Here is a 19,958-nt window from a genome sequence, read left to right as displayed (position 1 = left end):
GGTCTGGAAAAGATTGAGTTATGGCACCAGATTTCTCATATGTTAACTACGATTGCTAGATATTTACTAACAGGTTTTCTGTCTGTGGCAGCATATTTACCTAAGAAGTGAATGGTATTGAGAAGACACGGAGCAGCCTGGAAGTTACTTGAATTTGTGTCCTTCAGAAACAACACACTTTCATGAACTTAAGATACAAAGACATTTAAGATACTCCCCGTACCCTTCCACTCAGAACTGATGTTTTTCCTGTCAGTCACCTGCAGACAAGACACTTTTTCCTCCCTTGTGTGTGAGAACTGCAGTCAGTGACTTCTCTAGCATCTGTTTTATTCAGTTATCTTCCTTTCTTCCTTTAATCGGCCAAATAATAGAATTTCCTTTTTTGTCCTTTTTTTTTCAAATGATGAGCTACTTTTAAATTTTAGCAAGTGTAAAACACATGCACCTCTGATTTAGAATGGAAAGGAGTGAGGTTTTGGGTAACTTAGATATGTAACGAGTCTGGCCTCAGGTCTTGGATCAGCTTGCAAGCACTGCCTTCTTTCTTGCTAGGACTCTGAAACACTAATAACTCAGTTTGTCTCCAAATGGATCCAGCTTGTTCCCGGTTTCCTACACCCACAAATATGCATGGGTGTAGGAAACCTTTAATCCTCTATAGACTAAAAAGAATTACATGTTTGTTGACACGGGAGGAACACAGATCTTCGCAAAGCTGAGCCAGATGGACAAAATTTTACAAAAGTCTCTTTGCATCTTAGTCTGATGGTCTTCTGCTGTGATTTGATTTCAAGAAAACTATATATTTTTTTGGTTTTATTCTTCAGGTATTTTCTAATCTGAATCACTACACTCACCTTTTCTTGACATTACATTTTTTATGATTTTTTCCTACACACAACAAAGAAGGAAATTCAGCCACTTGTTCACCATTTTTGTAGTGGTTGTGACAGCAATCTCTAATGAGTGGCCCTTCAGACATTACAGAACTAGGTCCACTGTCACACATTCCACCTCTTTTCCATGCAAATTAGTTTTTCCTACTCTATTTTGATAGGGAAAATTAACTAACATTTCTTCCACCCTGCTCATACCGAGATATATCCATAATATATATTGTCATTATCTGTTAGGCATTCCTCTTCTGAGGAAGTTGGCTGTAACGTTATACAGTACCTAAAAAGCAGCAGCTATAAATCTGACAGTAATATATGCCAATTAAACAACAATGCCTTTATGAAACTTTTTTCTGTTCTCTTATTTATTGACAGATTTTTTTAATTACAACACAATGAAACGATGGTAAGTACATAAGATGCAATAGTATAAAAAGCCATTTTAACCCTTCCCTTAGTTAAGACACTTACAGCAGACAAGAACTGCCCCACCCCAATTCCCCCCTCCTCAAATGAAAACAAAAAATAAATATAAATTAATAAATATAAAACAAATCACTGCACAGCCCTTAACTCTTTGATTGCCATGGCAAGAACCAGAACGTTGATTCTAGCATGTGACTTTCTGTGGTTAAAGGTTGCCGCAGCAGTCAAAGGGTTATAGCATTGTAAACATAAGTACTTTGTTGAAAATGTTCAGCCGTGTTAATGGTCTACAGCAATGAGATTATTATCATGACCCCTTGACCTTCAATGACACAACATTATAAGGAGTTAAAGAGATAATAGCTTGGTGAGCTGTTACATAGATTAATTAACCCATTTTGTTTAACAATGCACTACGAGGTCTTGATTTACTAATAAAAGACAACTTGTGTATAATAAAACACTGTTCAATGCATTGATCAGTAAAATCAATGAAAAAATCAGTCTAAGCACCACAAAATTTTGCCTGATTATATCTGACAGTCATAATACGCTTTAGCACCATTTAGTCAGCCTTGCATTTGCACACAAACAAGCTTTGTGTTTGTCAATAGAAGCTACCTGAAGGAATAACATATGTCAGTTATAAAAAGGTTACTGTATAGAATGCTGTGTGAGCCAATAAAATAAAATAAAATAAAATAAAATAAAATAAAATAACAATAATAAAATGAAATTTGGTTGCAGAAAACAAATAAATGCTCCAGTTATTTTGTTACTAACAAGCATCCTAGTGAGCCAAACATGGGCATGAAATGCATATGGGGCTATGTAAAAAAAAGGGAATAAAAATGAGAAATTTGCATCACAAAGAAATCATCATATCCATATTCTGACTTGTTTTTCAGGCTTTGTAAATTAAATGAACAGTTGTTGGGTGGTTAGAGCTTGAAGAGGGTTGACGTTTAACAATGTGTGAGTTTATGGTCATGTTATGCGTAAAACCGCTTTCAGAAATGTCCTAACAACTGCACTAAAATCCTTGTCTCTGCACAAAAGGATGATTTCTTCTTTCTCAGAGGAGGACAAACAAGCAAATCACAGCGTGGGAAGAGTTACAATTGTAGTAGCTTGTAGCTAACATATTGGAATCAGAACAATTTCTGCTAGAATTACAGGGGATTAGAGGGAGGAAGGAATGGCAACAAGATGGAAAATGGAATCACCTGCTAAAACAACACCCAACAAGCAGAACTAAGGAAGAAATCAGGTTCTGATAGATACAACAGTACAGCACATGGAGAGAAAGCAAGATGGATGTTATTCAGAAAGTAAGAGAAACAAGAATGTGTATGAAGCATGGAAAACAATGTATCCTTCTTGTACATATCCATATCAAACTCTAATTAACTACAAATTGACAAAACCAGCTGTAAATGCTTTAACTGCTAACAACACTAACCATCGGACTGGCAAGGAGCAGACATCATCTCCCTCAAGAAGCTTCTGATCACATGGGAACACTTATCACATACAATAAACCCACAGAAGTCAAACAACTGCATCTTTCTCTGCAAGCTGTGACTGAACTGTGCAATGACTCCTATTTCCAGCCTACAGTAGCGGATGTCAGAGAGACCTCTTTATGAATGTTATTTATGATACCTACAAATTAGGATCAGTCAGAAAACAATGCATAATAGCAAAGCATTCTACGATGCAACAATGCTAGCATACCATGCTGCAGCAGTAATGTAAGGTAATTGATGTATGTGTATGAACTGACTTGTGGTAGAGGAAGGAGTCCGGGCCATGTAATTATTGTCCGAATATCCATGACACAGATTATAGGCATCAGAATGCAAAGGAGAAAGATAAAAGTTTAAAGATGAGAACTGGAACCACTGGAAATAATATAAACACTTCTGAAATGCAGCTTTGTAGACTGCTCACCTCTCACAGATGGTACAAACCATGCGTGCAAGTGGTATGCAATGGTTGGCATGAAAAATGATAGGTCTCTGCTCTTACGCCATTGTACATGTGACCAGGCAAGTAGCCACAAGATGCAAATAAGGAGTACATGATGGTCAGTACTAGCTGTACTACATGATTTTCATAAAAGACTTAAAGGATGGCAGTGTCAATGGATGGCAGAGACTTCAATAATCTGACGTGAGTAACTTGGAGCTCAGTGTTGGGGGACCGGACAATGAACAAGATCTAGTGAAAGATATACATAAGGCTCCGCAAATGTTCACAGAAGTTTTTGAGAAGGTACTAACTCTTTACCATAGACACAAAAAGCTGCATTTCCTAGTGACAGACAGTAAAAAATTGTGTGTGATTAAATGAGATGGATAGACAACAAAATTGTATTTTCTTCTTTTCTCTGTATAGTGAACAGGTAATTTCTTGCTTGTCTATGAAGAGCATATACAATTAAATAATGCCTTAATTAGTCAGAAAACATGTCAGGGCACAGTGAAAAAAGGGAGTGGAGAGGAATCAGAAGTTTGATTGTATTTATCAATTTACATAAAAAATAACAATAGATGATTCACCCAAAGGTCATAAATATATTTCTATTAAATTAGACACTTCAGGAATGAGATATTATGGAGATAAAGATACCTGGCTGTAATACAGATTAATAGAGGTACAGCCTTCTTTGTCCTTCAGCATTTCATCCAATGGAGTTCTTCAAAATGATAGATAACTTTTTGGATCTAGTTTCTGAAAACAAATGTAACAACATTTCACTGTGACAAGTTTTTGCACTTAGATTGAGGCTGATGTTTGTTTGACTAAAAATCTCTTGAAAGATTTTTGATTGTGGCAGATAAATAAAGTGCTGTTTCTGTATATTTGTAGACAGGTTTAGAGTAATTATACTCAGGAGCCTTTTGACTGACTGTTCTCTCGTGGATTATGACACCAAATATAGAATCCAGTGGACTTTCTACAGCCTAACGGGTGTCCTTGTTATTGGAGACCAATAATGCTTTCAAAGTTATCATCAACTTCCTGATAATATCTCTTCTCTTTTATTATTGCTTGCATAGCAGTTACATGCAATTTCAGTGGTGCCAGTAGTCCTAGGCTTCTTCCTTTTCTGACAAAATGGTTTTGTGCTTGCAATTATAAACCAAAATGTTCTCATTCCTTTTCTTGTATTCTTCTGGAAATGAAAAGTGGAAATATGCTTATGCTGCTTTTTCTGTGTCTGTCTGCAGTCTTTGACCAAAAGACCTAGTTGGCTTTCCTGTGGATCCTAGAAGTTGTTGAAAGAAAGTTAATGACTAATAGAAGTTTCCTCTCAGAAAGATTTCAATAGGGTGCTCTTTTAAATCTACATTTGTCTTCCTTGTGATCCAAGAACTACCACCTTCAAAGGAATGCATATTGATGGCAGATGATGACTTGTGTATCTTGAATTACAAGAAGGGGGGATCATAATCCTTGATCTATCCAATAAAATGGTTTTCAACCAGACACAGTAAGACAGTACTGTGCACGAACTGACAAGAGATGTCTGCAGAGTTTTGGAAACACAGTAAAGATGGATGTTAGGCATATACTTAGTTGACAATGTTTTACCAATTGCATTACAAAGAGTAAGAGCCAGGAATAGATTGTTTTCATCATCACACATTCCTTCATTCTGGATTCTTACTGAAGATTAAATTTTCTTGGGTATAACAATCTCAGGTATTGCTGTGAGCCGTGTGAGTACTGACAATGGCTGTCCTGAAAGATTCCTTTAATAGTTTCCATCTACCTTGTGATGTATGGCCAGAGTTCATAGCATTTTATCATATGAAGTAAAAGACAACCATGTAAATACAAGCTGCACCTATGCCTTGCACGTATATGTTGTAGTTGTCATGATCATTTAAAACAGCTTTGTAAGTTGCTGATGATGTCTTTTGAATACATGCCATCACATGTACCATTACCTAACTTACACAACTCTGCTTCTATCGAAGCAGACAAACTGCTCGGAGCTGAGTTCAATATGGCGCTCCCATAAGAAATGATCAGCACGTGAGCGCTGACAATTTTGTGGCAATAGTCAAGCATAGCATACACAGTCTATTTAGATTCATTGTATGTCTAAATATGGGGCAGTGCATTTCAACTGGAATATACCAGCTGTACAATAATACTTCTTGAGTGATATATAATATCCTGTAATTGTTACCACTGACAAAGAGTATTATAAACCATCATTCTAAGCTATGGAAAAACCTACTTTCCTTTCTTTGAGCTTGTAAAATGACAGTAAGGGAACCAAAATTTGTTCACACCTTATAAATGAGTTAGCACTGATTGTCTGCTGACTTTAAGCACTGTCAGCTTCACAAGGCAGAAGATTTTATGTGCAGCCATGTAAGCTATGAATATGTGTGTAGACTGGGTGTTAAACTATGCCAACACATCAGGATGGAAATACGGATTAGAAACATTGTTTTCTGACTTAACACACTATTCTGCAAGTGGACATGCACTGATTGGCAGAGCTACTCTGTTTTGTTGCCAGTGGGTAAAAAATACTTCACTGAAAACTCTTCAGATTCTGTTGTCATATTGTTAACAGCTAACCAGGTACATTAGGAAGTTATTTTATCACAGCCTTCTGTTGCTAATCCCACTTCCCAGAAAGTGAGTTCCAGGAATGATGGATGGGCAAATGGATGATCCAGGGCACATGCATGGCACAGAATGAAAGTGATTATTCCACATGATAGTGCCAGATGGCAAGGTGGAGAGAATGTTCAGTATATATTTTATTGCAACAGTAAAAAAAATAATGGGCATGAAAGGCTATGAATTAAGATATGTCGATAGCTCGCCAAGGAGATTAAAGTTGTAGTTATAAAAAGGATGCGATGCGATTTCATAGGGTAGAAATTACTACTAACTAAACTGAAAGCTCTGGTTTATGTGGTTGCTATTATAATTGTCGTTGATGGACAATGTCATCCTATAGAAGCAGAAGAAATTAAGCTGTGTGAATGGAAAGCTTTGTGCTACCATAAATGGCTGGCACATGTAATGATTATTGTTTATGTAGTTTTACTGTGACAGCAAGTAGCACCATGCTGCATGCACATCCAAGTGTAGAAAATTTTTTTAGCATGCTAGTTTACATCAGCATTTCTTCCTTTATGTCTTCTCTGCCTCTAACATTTATTTCATCTATATTGTGGGCAGACCAGAGCAGTACTTAAGGCTATCTCCACCGCACAAACACACTTTATGTACACCTCTCACAGAATGTCATATCTCAGAGACATAATGGGCAGCTGCAACTGCAAATGTTTATTTGTAGATGATATGATAAGGCTTGTACACTGGGAAACAAGACCTGTTTATGAGGCATGTGTTTAATGCTGTTTACATGCTTCTTTAAAATACATTTTGATTTTAGGAACAAATGCTTGCTGTGGTCACATACTGACGATCCTTCAAAATGATCTCCTGATTATCACTGGGCTTTCCTAGTTACATACATACATCAAATGATGCCACATCATACAGAATCTATACTGCCTAATGTTAGAGGCTACCTTAGATCCAGCATCAAATGGAAATAGTGTGCAACAAGTGATGGTATGCTTTCGATGCTTGCCCGACATTTTCAGCATTGATGGTACTGATGACAATGGCTTTCCCTATCAGCCTCTGATATCTCAGATGGCAAGCACAAGAATGGGTTAGAGAGATTTGACTCACTCATTACATTTCTTGTGAGACCAGTGGCAGACAATTCATTGATTTACATGCATAAATCAGAGATTAATTTTATGAGTATATGGTTCATTTACACCTGATTTTGTAACTGACATATGTTTAAATGGACTTATGTGAACCACTCTGTCTGCAGCCTGTGTAGTGTGAGCTAAGGAAGTATGCCTAATGTTACAGTGCTGGTGTATCAGTCAATAACAGGCTGTCTATTCCTCATCTCCCACACAATATTATATGATTTACAGCATAGCTGAACACCTAAGTGGCCAGTGTCATTTGTTCCCTCCACTGATAACAATGATTTTCCTTATGGTTCATAGGGCTGCAGTCATCTCTTTATGCTTCTGCAAACAGAGTTGTCCAAAGACAGTCTTGACAACAACAAAAGGTGACAGGGAGCTGTTGTTCTGTAATGGTTCCTGCACATCTCTTACTGCCATGGTGCACAGCTTCCTCTGCTTCTGCAATTGGTGATAAAACTTAGACCATGTTGCAAGAAGATACAGAAGCCAGGACCTAGCAAGTCCCTGCAGTCATATCCTTGCTCCTCAGTCCAGTCATCTTGTGCTATCTCCAATTCAGGCTGCTAATGGTGTGGTAGCTTGCATTTCTGCTTTCTTAAAAATGCAGTGCCTGGAACATTCATTGTTCAGTTTCCTATGTGTCTTTTTTAAGGTTTGCCCTAACGATGGTTCAAATGCAAAAAACTAGAATAGGAATGTAATGCTTCCATTGCTTATAGGCAGAGCTACTCTCTATTCTACGCTTTTCTGTCTAACCAACAATCTAGAATTCGATTCTACAGAATTTGGTACCAAAACCTACATTTAACTGACATTAAGATTGTGAAGTAAGACCCCCAAAAAAGGTTGAAAATTAAAAACTTAAGCCTCACACTCTATTCCTAACCCACAGTATTAATGGTACAGGAGTTTTGACCAAACAACTGGGGAGGTGAAGTACACTTCTAAGAAAAAGTGTAAGTCTGACCCTTATGTTTGAATCTATTAGCTTCTCTTAATTTTCATTCACAAAATTAGCCTTAAAAAAATCTTTTTCTTTAAGTATCCCCCCCCTTTGCCCCACTTTGAAAGAAGAAAAAGAACAAAAGTTCATAGGAAGATATAAAATATGTATTATATTTATTCAGGAGACTTGAAAGGGCTCCTTTGGAGCCATTTGAGTCTCTCCATCCCAGCCTATCCAGTAAATATACAGTTACATAGTTTTTAAAATGTATTTTTTGATAAAAATTAATTTTTGTCTACAGTCAATAACCTTTTCATAGGCTTATACATTAAAAGGCCAGAAGAAGCACTGCCATCATCTACTCTGGCCTCCTGCATCATACAGACCACAGTACTCTGAAGATACACAACCCTGTATAGTCAGCTTGATAGACTGTAACTGATTAACACAACGCATATTCTGCTTTGTATTGTTCCACAGTACAGATCATGACAATAGCAATATGGAAATGTTTATTAAAAACTTTATGAAAAAAAGTTACGGCACATGAGCAGGAACCCAGATTGCAGAACTGAAAATGCTTTCAACCTGTTTTTTTTTAATTCTCATAATTATAGGCCCTGGTAGAAAAACAACTGTTCAAAAGTTAACATTGTCTTAGAACTTTTACTCATTTCAGTTCAAAATTAGATCAGGCAACATCACTAATTTACTCTGAACTTGTGTAATTTGAAACTAGCCAGTATATATTTGGGAATTACAGTGAACACAATTGCTCCTACATCTTTTACTTAAAGCAAACCTTTATGACTGTGTTATACCCTACTGAAAATAGGAGTATGCAATAGAAATGCTGACACAATCTTACTCTGCATGACATAAACACGCCAATATATTATTATTTTTTCTCCCTCTGTTTGTATATAATATATATGCATTTTTAAGTAAAAGAAAATAGATTAAGCAATCAACTTCTCATGTATTCATGTATCTATGATGTACCATATACCAAGCACTAGATTTACCACACTTACCTTCCTGCATAATTAAAGTTAAATGCTCCAAACACAAACACTTTTGTTACCTTATCAAAGAACAACAGTAAACATGCTCAGCACTTCATTACTGTCAGGGAAACAGTTGCACAAAAGTTTAAGCTGCCATGAAAGATATTTCAAAATTGAAGTGAAACTTTCAAGTGAGTAAAAAAACAGATGAGATGTTCTTCTGACTTAAAGTTAATATAAAATAAGTTCTCCTACTGTAGAGGAAAACAAAATGCAGAATAAGTAGTGCTGTTAGTATTTTCAACCAAGTATCCAAAGGACAAAATTGGAACAGCAACATGAATCATGTTGTTCTGTCTGTAGCAGAACATAAGTTGTAATAGTTTGTTGACAATAAAAATCTCTTCATGGATTAAAATATGCATGTAGGTGTGAGTGTTTGTGTGCGTTTATAAGTATACAAACACACACACACACATTTTAATATACATGACAAATAGGCATAAATTCAGAATTCACCAAATGAGCTGATGTGAAGTAAACATCCTATGTTGCTTAACTGTCAGTTAATCTACATTTTTAGCAACAACTGAATTGGATTTACTAAATAATGTTATGGGCTGATACTGGTGCACTTCTATCCTACAGTATTCAGTACCTCTACAAAACGTCTCCAAAATGCCATCTGCATTGCAAATTTGTTGTACAACTATATCTTTTTCTAATCTTCCTTTTTATTAGCCATACATATGTATATCTGTTTATGCTCTAAGAAATAAGTTTGCAATGCTTTATAACATGCCACATGTCTTCATAAAATGAGTCCTCAAATCAATATAAAATCATGTAATTGAACAAAAAGGCATACTATTTTTCATGCTATGCTCAATATAAATATAAATTCAAGGCAGTCAAGCTATCCATTACCAAAATAATAATAACCATAATATATATGTATATATACCTACACCCTCTAAAAAGTGATCCAGTTATGTGGATTAAGAAACCAGTAAGAAATTGGTTGAATGTAGTACAAAAGTCTCATTTTATGTAAAAGCCAATACTGGCCATTTCAAGTATTTTAATACTTTCTTATAACCTTTTCATTAATAACTATCTGTTTGTAGAAATGATAATTTTATGCTGAAAATTGTATTCAAGTTAAATAAAAATTAACTTCTACTGTAGTTCATTTTTAGAGTGTGCATGTATACATAGCAAAATACCCTTCTACAGATCTATCATAAATATTTTAGTTTCCGTCAGTACTTTTCTATGAAAGCACTCTGCGTTTTTTCCTTGAATTTTGGATAATGTATATCAGGCCCTTTAAGAAATAAAACTTGTCTTAGTTCATTCGCAACACCAGATTCCCTTTAGTTTGTGCCAGTTTGCAAGTTAAAGGTCAAAGATCAAAGACATTGGACAGTACACTTTAAGGAAATTCAGACAGTGAAGCTGTTCACAGAAGACAATGTTTAACTTGGTAATGACAGTCAACAGGTCTATAATCAAGTTCAAGGCAAGCTGTTCATTGTTGCAAAAGCTACTCCCCTCAAATGCTGGCTTTCATAAAAAACCAGGTATCTGACTTTTGGGGTGCATCATTCTGACCATCTTTAATAAGTTCACAGCCCAGTGACTGTAAAGCCTATCACTGCAAGAAGCAGCTCCTAAAATCAATAAAGAGGTCTGTCAGTTGCTGACTTTTCTCTAGGAAAAAAATATTGATACAAACCTGCTCTGCAGGTCACATGAAAATGATAATACTGCTGTTACCACAAATTACACTGAATGACAAAATGCTTTGGTGGTCCCTTGGCTCTGCCAGTGATACCACGTTCGACTGAAGGCCAGAAATTTGACTAACCCTTTGAGAACTATGGTGAACAAGCAAAAGGGTAACACATGGGAGGATACTCATGCAATATCAGAGTCATCGTTGTAGCTTTCTTTTGAAACTGTAACTCTACCTCTGCAGAGGAAAATTGAATTATCATGCAACGGAGTTTAAAAGAGAAATTCAAGATGCCCAAGATAAAAGGCTAAGCTATAAAACTGCTGCCAGTTCAGAAAAATTCTTGGTAAGTGGTAGAAGTTATTAAAATAGTTTTGGTTCCTTTAACCAGAAAGTAGCTGGTAAACATACTTTGTTTTCTGTTTATGTTATAAATGCTTTTCTATCAATAATGCAAATAATTAAAAACACTCACTTGCAGTCACAGGAAATCTGCTTTGAAAAACTGATTTTCTTTTAAAACCTGTATTACCGAAACACAATCCTGTAATTTAATGACAACCAAGATTAACATCCACCAGACTCTGACAACAGATGCAATAGTTCTCAAAGGGTTACACCACCAATGTAATACGAGTGTCAAGTTTCTCTGTAGCATGACTTTTGTTTTAGTTCATTGAAATCCACTTCAGAGACACACTGCTTTTTACCATGCTTTGGAATGAGTGCTCCTGACAGACTTATGAAAGGCCTGGAGCAGTTGGCTTGGTACAGCTTGGGAAAGATTATGCAGGAAAACCGACCAAAAATCAAACAAACCAATAAAAAGGTTCTGCTTGAATATAGTAATGAATATAAATGAGTTTAAAACATTGAAGATGTAGCCCAGAGCAGCTGTAAAAAACACAAAATGAATGCGTTATTAAGGCTGTTACTATATTGCAGATATTTTGGCCCCTTGTTTGTTGGAAAATGGCTGTCCGAACAGTCTCAGGTCCTGCGTGTCATCCGAGTCTCCCACCTGACAAAACTGGAAGTAGGAGTATAGGACTTTATCCGTAGCAGACAGAAAGCAATCCTCTTTGGAGACAAAGCTGTTTTGGGTCTTCTCACTTTCCTGAAAGTTCCGTTGTGGGTTGTTGTGTTTTTCTAAAAAAATTTACTTTCAGCAAAAAATTTTTCAAAGGGGAACAGGCCTTAAGGGAAAAATGTAGAAATACTGGAGATTTTTTTTCCTCTTCATTAGTTAATCCTGATAGTTTTTAGGGCATTGAGCGTGCAGAGGAAAGGCCTAGAATTGAATGACAAAGAAAGACAAAGGACTGAAGAAACAGCAGATACTGTGTATCATGGAAGCTTCCCAGCTGAGCAAATCGCCACTCATGCGCAGGACAGGCAACCCCCTGGGTTTTAAAGATCAGCTTTGTTTCAGACTGACATATGCCCGCTCCTAGCTAGGAAACTGCATAACAGCTCTTGTGTTGAATCTCAAGTTACCACAAACTCCTGGGAGGGAAAGAAAAAAACCCAAAACCCTACATCACACCCACTCTTGCATAGAGCGTTTGCAGTACAGTATGTGGCGGGGTGTTCCTTTCCTTTTGAACTGGAACACAGTGTAAACCAAGACAAGGAGGCACAAGGCCAGGATGCAGGGAATGACGATGGCTATGGCTTTCACAGTGCTGGCTGTGTTGTCCAGTTTGATGACAATGTCAACGTCATCTTGAGGGCTGTGTCGGTCTTTATCTCGATCTGTTGGTCCATCACAACCCATAAAATCCTTGAGGATGGATCTGGGGTAGCCAGGTTCCACTCTGAGCATCTGGTTATTGAATTTCCAATACTCTTTTCCTTTGTAGAAATATGTGAAGCCTAAGGAAGAAAATTGCAATTATTCATGGTCATATCAGATCAAATCATCAACACACCATCACCAAAACTACTGATATTGAATTATTTTGTAATTAAAACATTAAAAAGGTGTAAGGAATAGACTTCAGTTTAGGTCTTTCAAATCTTCTTTACAAATTTAGTTTCTTTACTCTCTCTAGAAAATGTAACATTGGTGTGTTGTTTTTTTTTTTAATTCAATACACTGGGATTTTATTTTCTGCCATCACTACAAAAAATCCCAGGAATTCCAGAGAATATGACCTTTGAAAGACCAGGGTCCAGATGATTTGTTCATTCACTGAGAACCCAACCACAGTTGGAATCCTTAGGGCCTGGACTTTAAAGCATCACAACCTCTTCAAGATGGGAAGTCTTCTGAAAAAAATTGCAATGATATGCTAGCCAGAAGTGAGAGCTGACCCTCTTTAATGTCACATAGCCTACTGCTGCACTTCAGAAGAAGGAAAGTGGATGAAATAACAGCAGCTTTGCCAGGAGAAAACAGGTGTAACCAGATTTAAGTTTTCTTCAAAGAGCTGATATTCAGGTGCAATCCAACATTATTACTAAACATGTCTAAATGGGAAAAAAAAAGACTCTTTGCCAAAAATCTACGCTACTTTATCTCAGCTGAAAAATCGCATTGATCTGGCAAGAAACAAACCTTCAGGATGGGTAAACTTCCTCCTACTGTTTATGAACTGAATGTAAACAGCTGGATTTTTCCTTATCTTTACTATAGACCTCAGCTTATTTCCTGCAGTACTAAAGGCCACTAAGAATACTAAGACAGGTTAGGCACTATTTGTCATTTTAACAATGCTTCCTGAAAAGACAGATAACTGGCTATCTGGAAATAATGTTAGTAATCAGCTATGCAAAAAGCAGTTGGTTTCTTTCAATTAAAAAAAAAATACTTGACAGTATAGTTTTCAGCTCAGACTGTAAAAAAATTTTCATTGTCTACTGCCACTTCTCAGAATATTTAGAATATTTGAACATTCTTCTACATTAGCTACTTATCTAATGGCCTTCCTAGCCACTGAAAAGATACTATTTTCCTTTCCTTAATACCTTGCAGTTTTATTATCCGAGAATGTGTCAGTGTATCTATAGAGAGTTATAATACTGGCTAAGAAGAAAAAAGAAAAGCACAGAGCTACATCAAAACAGTAGTTTGGAGGCTTGTTCACAAAATGCCTTCTATTCTGATTGGAACAAAATGAAAAAGAGGATCGTAATTCTTCAAATACAGTGAAGTTTTAAAATTTCAGCATATACAATGTTCCATAACACAGTATGTGGTTTAAACAAAAAATAACATCAAATGCAAAATTTCAGTACTTTGAGTGACAGATTACCCTATTTTTGCATTTCATATAACAACATGTATGTAAGAAAGCACTGTACATACTGGCCATGGATAAATATTTCAGGTGTGGAAATCTGATACATTATCAATATTTCAATACACATATAGATACCATATACAGATATGACATCTCTAAATCTATATTCTTACATATATACGGAATACATATACGCATACATCAGGGTACATATCAGCCAGAATACTGACATTAGTTATTATTAATTATTATTATACATTGAAATATCAAATTAAAACTGTTAAAATCAAAGCAGCAAAGAAATCACCAGCCCCTATAGATTCAGTAAAAAATTCTTCAGTCAGAGCATATTTTCCACTGGAAAACTCTGAAGGTAGTTCAAAGTTTTCTGTCATTTTGCTGAGGAAAGAACCAGGACAACAGTCACTTACAGCTGAAGGACAGAAGTTACCAGCAGAGAAGGGTAGCTGAGTAGAGGCTGAGTAGTTTTACTACTTCTCATGACAGAACATGTGACTTCACACAACTGTTGAAAGTGATTTCATCTAATCTAATTGACTTGTTGAGCCTGCTTTAGGAGCCATTTCTTACAATTTTCTACAATGCTAGACACTGAGTGCAGTGAACACAATGCCTGACCCAAACAGCATGGAATGGCTTAGCAGTCACTAACGTGTCAAATATAAACTCAAATTAGGAGTGGTAGTAAGCACAAGGCAAAAAAAGCTCAATGGGCTAATAGACTACCTTTTCTCTTTTTTCTCTCTAAAAATTGCCTCACCATCCATTTTAGCAGGATTTCTAGTTAGGAGGTGAGATTTTCTCTGCTGCTCTCAAAGCAGAAAGAAAGATTTCACCAGTTCGGAGAACTTTGTGTGATCTCAGATTCCATGGAGCAACAGAAAGAAAATTTCTTCCTCATCTCCTCCTGAGAGTTTCTACCACAGCGTTAGAAACCAAATCACAATATGGGAAGTAGCAGGGAGATTTTCAAAGATGTTACCCGTACCTTGCGAAGCCTCTAGGACATTGAGTCAGGATGCTGACTACAGGAGAGAATTGTTTTTTCTCGTCTTTCCCAAGCCTCTTACTGCAAGATTACCCAAAATTTTTGTGGACACTGAAGGAAACCCTTTTATGATCAGACTTCTTGCAGGCTTTCACTTGCATGGTTTACACAACAGAAACACAAGGGAAAGGAAAAAAGTACTCTTTAAAATTAAATGGAAGATTTTAATGGGGAGATATTCTTTCGGATGTTCCCTTACGAAGCTATATAGCAAAATGCAATCAACTTCTTTCCAGCTAAGCTGTGGTACTTCTTATTTGCATCTGCTTTTGTTTTTCTCTCCCCTCATACAAACAACAGTGGAGTTGTGAACTATTTCTTAAGATGTCTATTTTCTTGATTTCAGGGAAAATATCTTAGTGGTCTTCTTGGGAACTTTGTAGTGTTATTTTCAGTCCCTCTTTCTGTTGTGGGGCCCTTTTAGGCTTTCTGAAAAGCCCAGGAATGCCCTCTTTCCCTTCCCCTCCTCCTCATGTCGTGTTTTACCGCTCTCCTCATTCAAGGAGTCAGACAGAATATCAAAGCTACTGGGGTAAAAAAGAGAAGTGGCTTTGATGCAACCAAGAGTCTTCCCTGCCTTAGGAATGCGTGCTCTGCCCCTACAGTACTTTCAAACCCACTGCCCTGAGTGTTATAGTAAGATAATTTTCATTTGTAATGAGACACACATGTACCTGAGCTCAGTACAGAAATCTTTTTAAGGGGAATGCAATCAAGATAATAAAAAACCCCAAATCCATACATACATCAATATATATATATATATATACGTGTCAACTTCCTTTTGGATGTAAATCTTTGAAAATGTTTGAAAAGTAACGAAAGAAAGCAGAGGTTATACCCATTATGTTTGTCTGTGCATCTATAATGTTTGTGCCCATTTCCACATATATGTGTATTTACAAACAGTTATTGAGTGTGATGCATGCAGACTATCATCTTGATTGACCTACTTTCCAGTTAAAACCAACCCAAAACCAATAAAAACACCACCAAAAAAATCCAGTCTAGCCAAAAGGCCAGAATCCAGAGAGGATTTCTGCTTCTGGATAAACAGAGACAAAGCGAGGAAGCTATTAAAACATATTTCTGAAAAAAACCCCAAACATTTCCATGGTAAATTACTTAATCAAGTTAGAGGTTGAAATAGGAGACTGAAATGGTTTATACAAGGAAAGAAATATTTTTATCTGCTTATTAGAAGGAATTTTAAAATAACAAAATAAAATAATATGGCAATATATATGTGTGCTGTCTGTGAGGTAAACAGAATAAACTCAGAACCTACTAATAAATAAATCATCAATGCCACACCACAATTCTCCAACAATGATAAATGACGACAAATGCATATTTTTATTTCTGTTAAAGGGATCTAAACTCTGTGCAACTGAGGGCTCTGCTGGTAGCCTGCCAGCAGCCCCTGGGTAGCACTGAATGCTCATAAGACGGAGGAGATTTTGGCTGCTCTCATTCATTTGGAGGTATGGCCAGCTGAGACTCTAGGTTCCTCTATGTGATGATGCATCTTGACACATGTAATAGTACTTCATACTTACATCCCTATGATCTGCATTTCTGCATCATGGGCTTATGACATCTCTGATTTACATAGATTCCTAGGGGTATTTCTGCTTAGATAAAGATTTTGCTTCCCTTTGCTAGTTGTTCAGAATTAAAGTAATACCTTCTAAGCTGTTCAAACAGCCAACACCTTGACAATTCAAACAGAGATATACTGTGTTTAGGAAGATTGTTTTACAAGGTACTATAATTCAGCAGAGAACAAAAATAATTAGGTGAATTAAGACATAATAAAAAATGAATGGAAATTAAATTTTGTGATACTAAATTTGAGAGAATTTCTTCCACTGTGTTAAATGGTACATGTAAACAAGCAGCCATTTTCACAACAGCAAGTTCTACAGCAGGAAATATTCTGTTCATAAATCAATAATTCCTTTGCTATTAAACCTGAATAGTCAATCACCCCTCTACTACTCTATTTTTCATAAAGGGTGTCAGTAAATCATTAAAACAGGAATTTGTTTGCATACCATTTTCTTTGTGGACAAAGGCTCCCTGAGGAGATTCTGGGATACCTTTCCAAATTGTGATTGGTTTGGGATAACCGGGATCCATGGATCTCATTTCTTCACTGTACCTCCAGTACCTGAAATATTTTTTAAAGGACAAAAAAAGAAAAAAGAAAATAAAACAAAAAAAGCATTTAAGCATTTATAAGAATAACTACTTTTTTTTTTCCTTCTAACGTTTGCTATATTCATTAGCCACAAATGGGGATACTGGACTTCTTTTCTTTGAACATACTACCAGATTACAAACAAATCTATTTGCTGACTGGACAACAGTTTCATGCAAGCAGAAAGAAGACAAAAGGTTTTTGCACATTGATAACTAAATCAGCATGCATTTCACTTATAATCACAGCTATTCTGATGCCTAGGACTTCCGCACAGTGACAGAGAGAGATGCAATATATGCAAAAAGATACATTAAAATTTTACATAACATTTTAATCACAAAAAAGACAGTAGATTCAGATTAAGTACTCCCAGCAATCTTTATTTTACTCCTCATGCATATGCATTACAGCGGCTTTCATTTTCATTATCATTAAATAGATAAGGTGTAATATAGAATTCAAACTGCTTTTGTGCCTTTTGCCAGCCAGTCCTTCTCCAATTTAAAAAGCTTCAGCATGCAAATTCTAGGCAATCTGAACATGTAAGAAGCATTTACACTTGTGATTTTGTTTACTCTTACAGATAATGTTGATAATTTCTTTGTCCTTATGCAGCTGGCTAAATATCTTCTATGCTGGTTCTAAGAATTCACTTACCATATTTCTAGAATCTCTGTGCATCCTGATACAATATTTGCATGGGTCATTTCATATGTTGATTTGCTCCACTAATTTAGAGTGTATCAATTTAGAGGATAGTTTTCTTAAATACTTTTTTTTAAAATCAATTTTATTCATGTGAAAAATTACATAAAAAGGCAGCCACTTGCCATTTCAGGACATCAAGAGCCTGAGAATACGTCACTTTTTCATTGATAATCTGGTCACTGCTAAACGCCTGACCCTGTTTCTAATTTTAATTCATTTGACTTCAGCTTTTAGAAATCCTTGTTATGATCATTCCTGATATATTAAAGAGTCCTTAAGGAGGATATTTTGTCCCTGCAAAGGTACTTAGACACTCTAATCATTTCACATATTAATGTTTTTTAAAAACCAAATGTTCTAAACTCCTCTATATTTTTCCCATTTCTATGGCTTTAAAACTTTTAATAAAAATAAAAGGTGGCAGATTTCAAGTGGATTAAGAGTTGGCAAGTTACATTAAAAAAAAATTTGTATATATTTTTTCTCTTATGCATAAATTATTTCTATAGTCTGATTTCTTAATCTAGCCACTTATGCATCAGTAACCAGCCAACAAACCAATGCTCTTTATTTTGAAATGTAACGTCTTTTGGAGTTTACATGGAGAAAGAGTCAACATGTAGAAGCAGTAAACAAAGCTCTGACATCAATACTATTGCAAACAGTTCTTGCTCATCTTTTGACTCTGCGTTTCTTCATATTAGATTGCATTTTCTCTTTTCACATTGGCCTGTTCTCCCTTCCTCTCTGTTTCTTTATTCTCCCTCTTCGCTGAGTTTAATATTCTATTTTCTAATCTCCATTTTATCTGCATTTCTTCTTTATCAACTATATTACCTTTTCCTCTACCCCTCTTTCCCAGAACTCTGTTTCCTTCCTGCATACTTCCATTCATTTTCCTTTTCCCTTTTCCAGCCTTTTCACCTCCTTTTACTAACCTCTGTATTTTTCCAGTATATTGCATGATGGAAATAGACAGTCCTATACAACTTTCAAAAACACATGTTGTCATTAGAAACCAAGTCTTTGAGGACACACCCGGTGCATTCTCAAAAGTCCCAAAACTGTTGTTTTCTCAGCATTGATGAGAAATCCTATGAGGGAAGGACTGATCTTGATACTATCTTGGCAACCTGCGCTAGAATAATGAGCATGTCTACAGGATAAGGAAAAGCCTAGTCTTGATTCTCCTTGGCATGCCAAATGTTAACAAGCAGAGTCCCCAGTGATAACGTGAACAATTTGAACTTTACAAACTACAGAAATTGTGTTACTGCATCTCAAAGACTGATAAATTAACAGAAGGAAAATGAATAACAGTGCATTCTGTGGCTTTAGAAAAATGGAATTTGGAAAACATTCGCTAAAATATGTTCTTTCCTTTATCTAGTCCTGTTTACTTAATGATATTCTTAACTATTGGATAACTAAGAATTTTTAATGAAGAAAAAAATATTCATTTAAACTCTAAAGTACAAAAATCAGTCACACCAGTCAGGGGCATAAGCAAGGCCACGTGTCAAAAAGTGCAGCAAACCTGCCATCATCTTGTCCTATGCTACTCAGTTCTGGTAGGAAAGGAATAAAAGAGGGCAAAATGTTTTCTGCACTCATCTTTTGTCCTACCTTTAGGTTTCGTACAACTATTTGGAATACTTATCTTTAGTGTTTAAATGGAACATTTCAAATATTAAAAATAATGCTCCATACATGAGCTGCTTTAGAGATATAAGTATGACAATACCATTTACTATTTGAGCGTTTAAATCTTCTGGTTTTTGTTTTTTGGTTTTTTTTTCATTTTATAACCATTATTTGATGGTTTGTATTCTATTGCTCTAACTTTATTATGTATACCATTGTCCTGGGACATTTAATTCTGTCTAGATTCTGCCCTGGAGCTCCTTAACTACAGATTACTGTAAAAATAAAATAAG

The 19,958-nt window shown here is 36.0% G+C and overlaps 1 protein-coding gene across 1 annotated transcript in view; it reads right to left on the bottom strand.

The window, feature by feature from the left end:
• Window positions 1–1,352: 1,352 nt before the first annotated feature.
• Window positions 1,353–19,958, bottom strand: part of MMP16 (matrix metallopeptidase 16) — a 200,528-nt gene continuing 181,922 nt past the window's right edge. Inside the window, exons 9-10 of the mRNA XM_009945590.2 lie at window positions 17,165–17,280; window positions 1,353–12,668 (exon numbers count right to left, since the gene is read on the bottom strand). Of these exons, the coding sequence (XP_009943892.2) occupies window positions 12,334–12,668; window positions 17,165–17,280 (451 nt within the window). The 3' untranslated portion in view covers window positions 1,353–12,333. The remainder of the gene's footprint in view (window positions 12,669–17,164; window positions 17,281–19,958) is intronic.

Source organism: Opisthocomus hoazin, chromosome 3, assembly GCF_030867145.1.
Source record: "Opisthocomus hoazin isolate bOpiHoa1 chromosome 3, bOpiHoa1.hap1, whole genome shotgun sequence".
Lineage (NCBI taxonomy): Eukaryota > Metazoa > Chordata > Aves > Opisthocomiformes > Opisthocomidae > Opisthocomus > Opisthocomus hoazin.
This window is presented reverse-complemented; position numbering and strand designations above follow the sequence as displayed.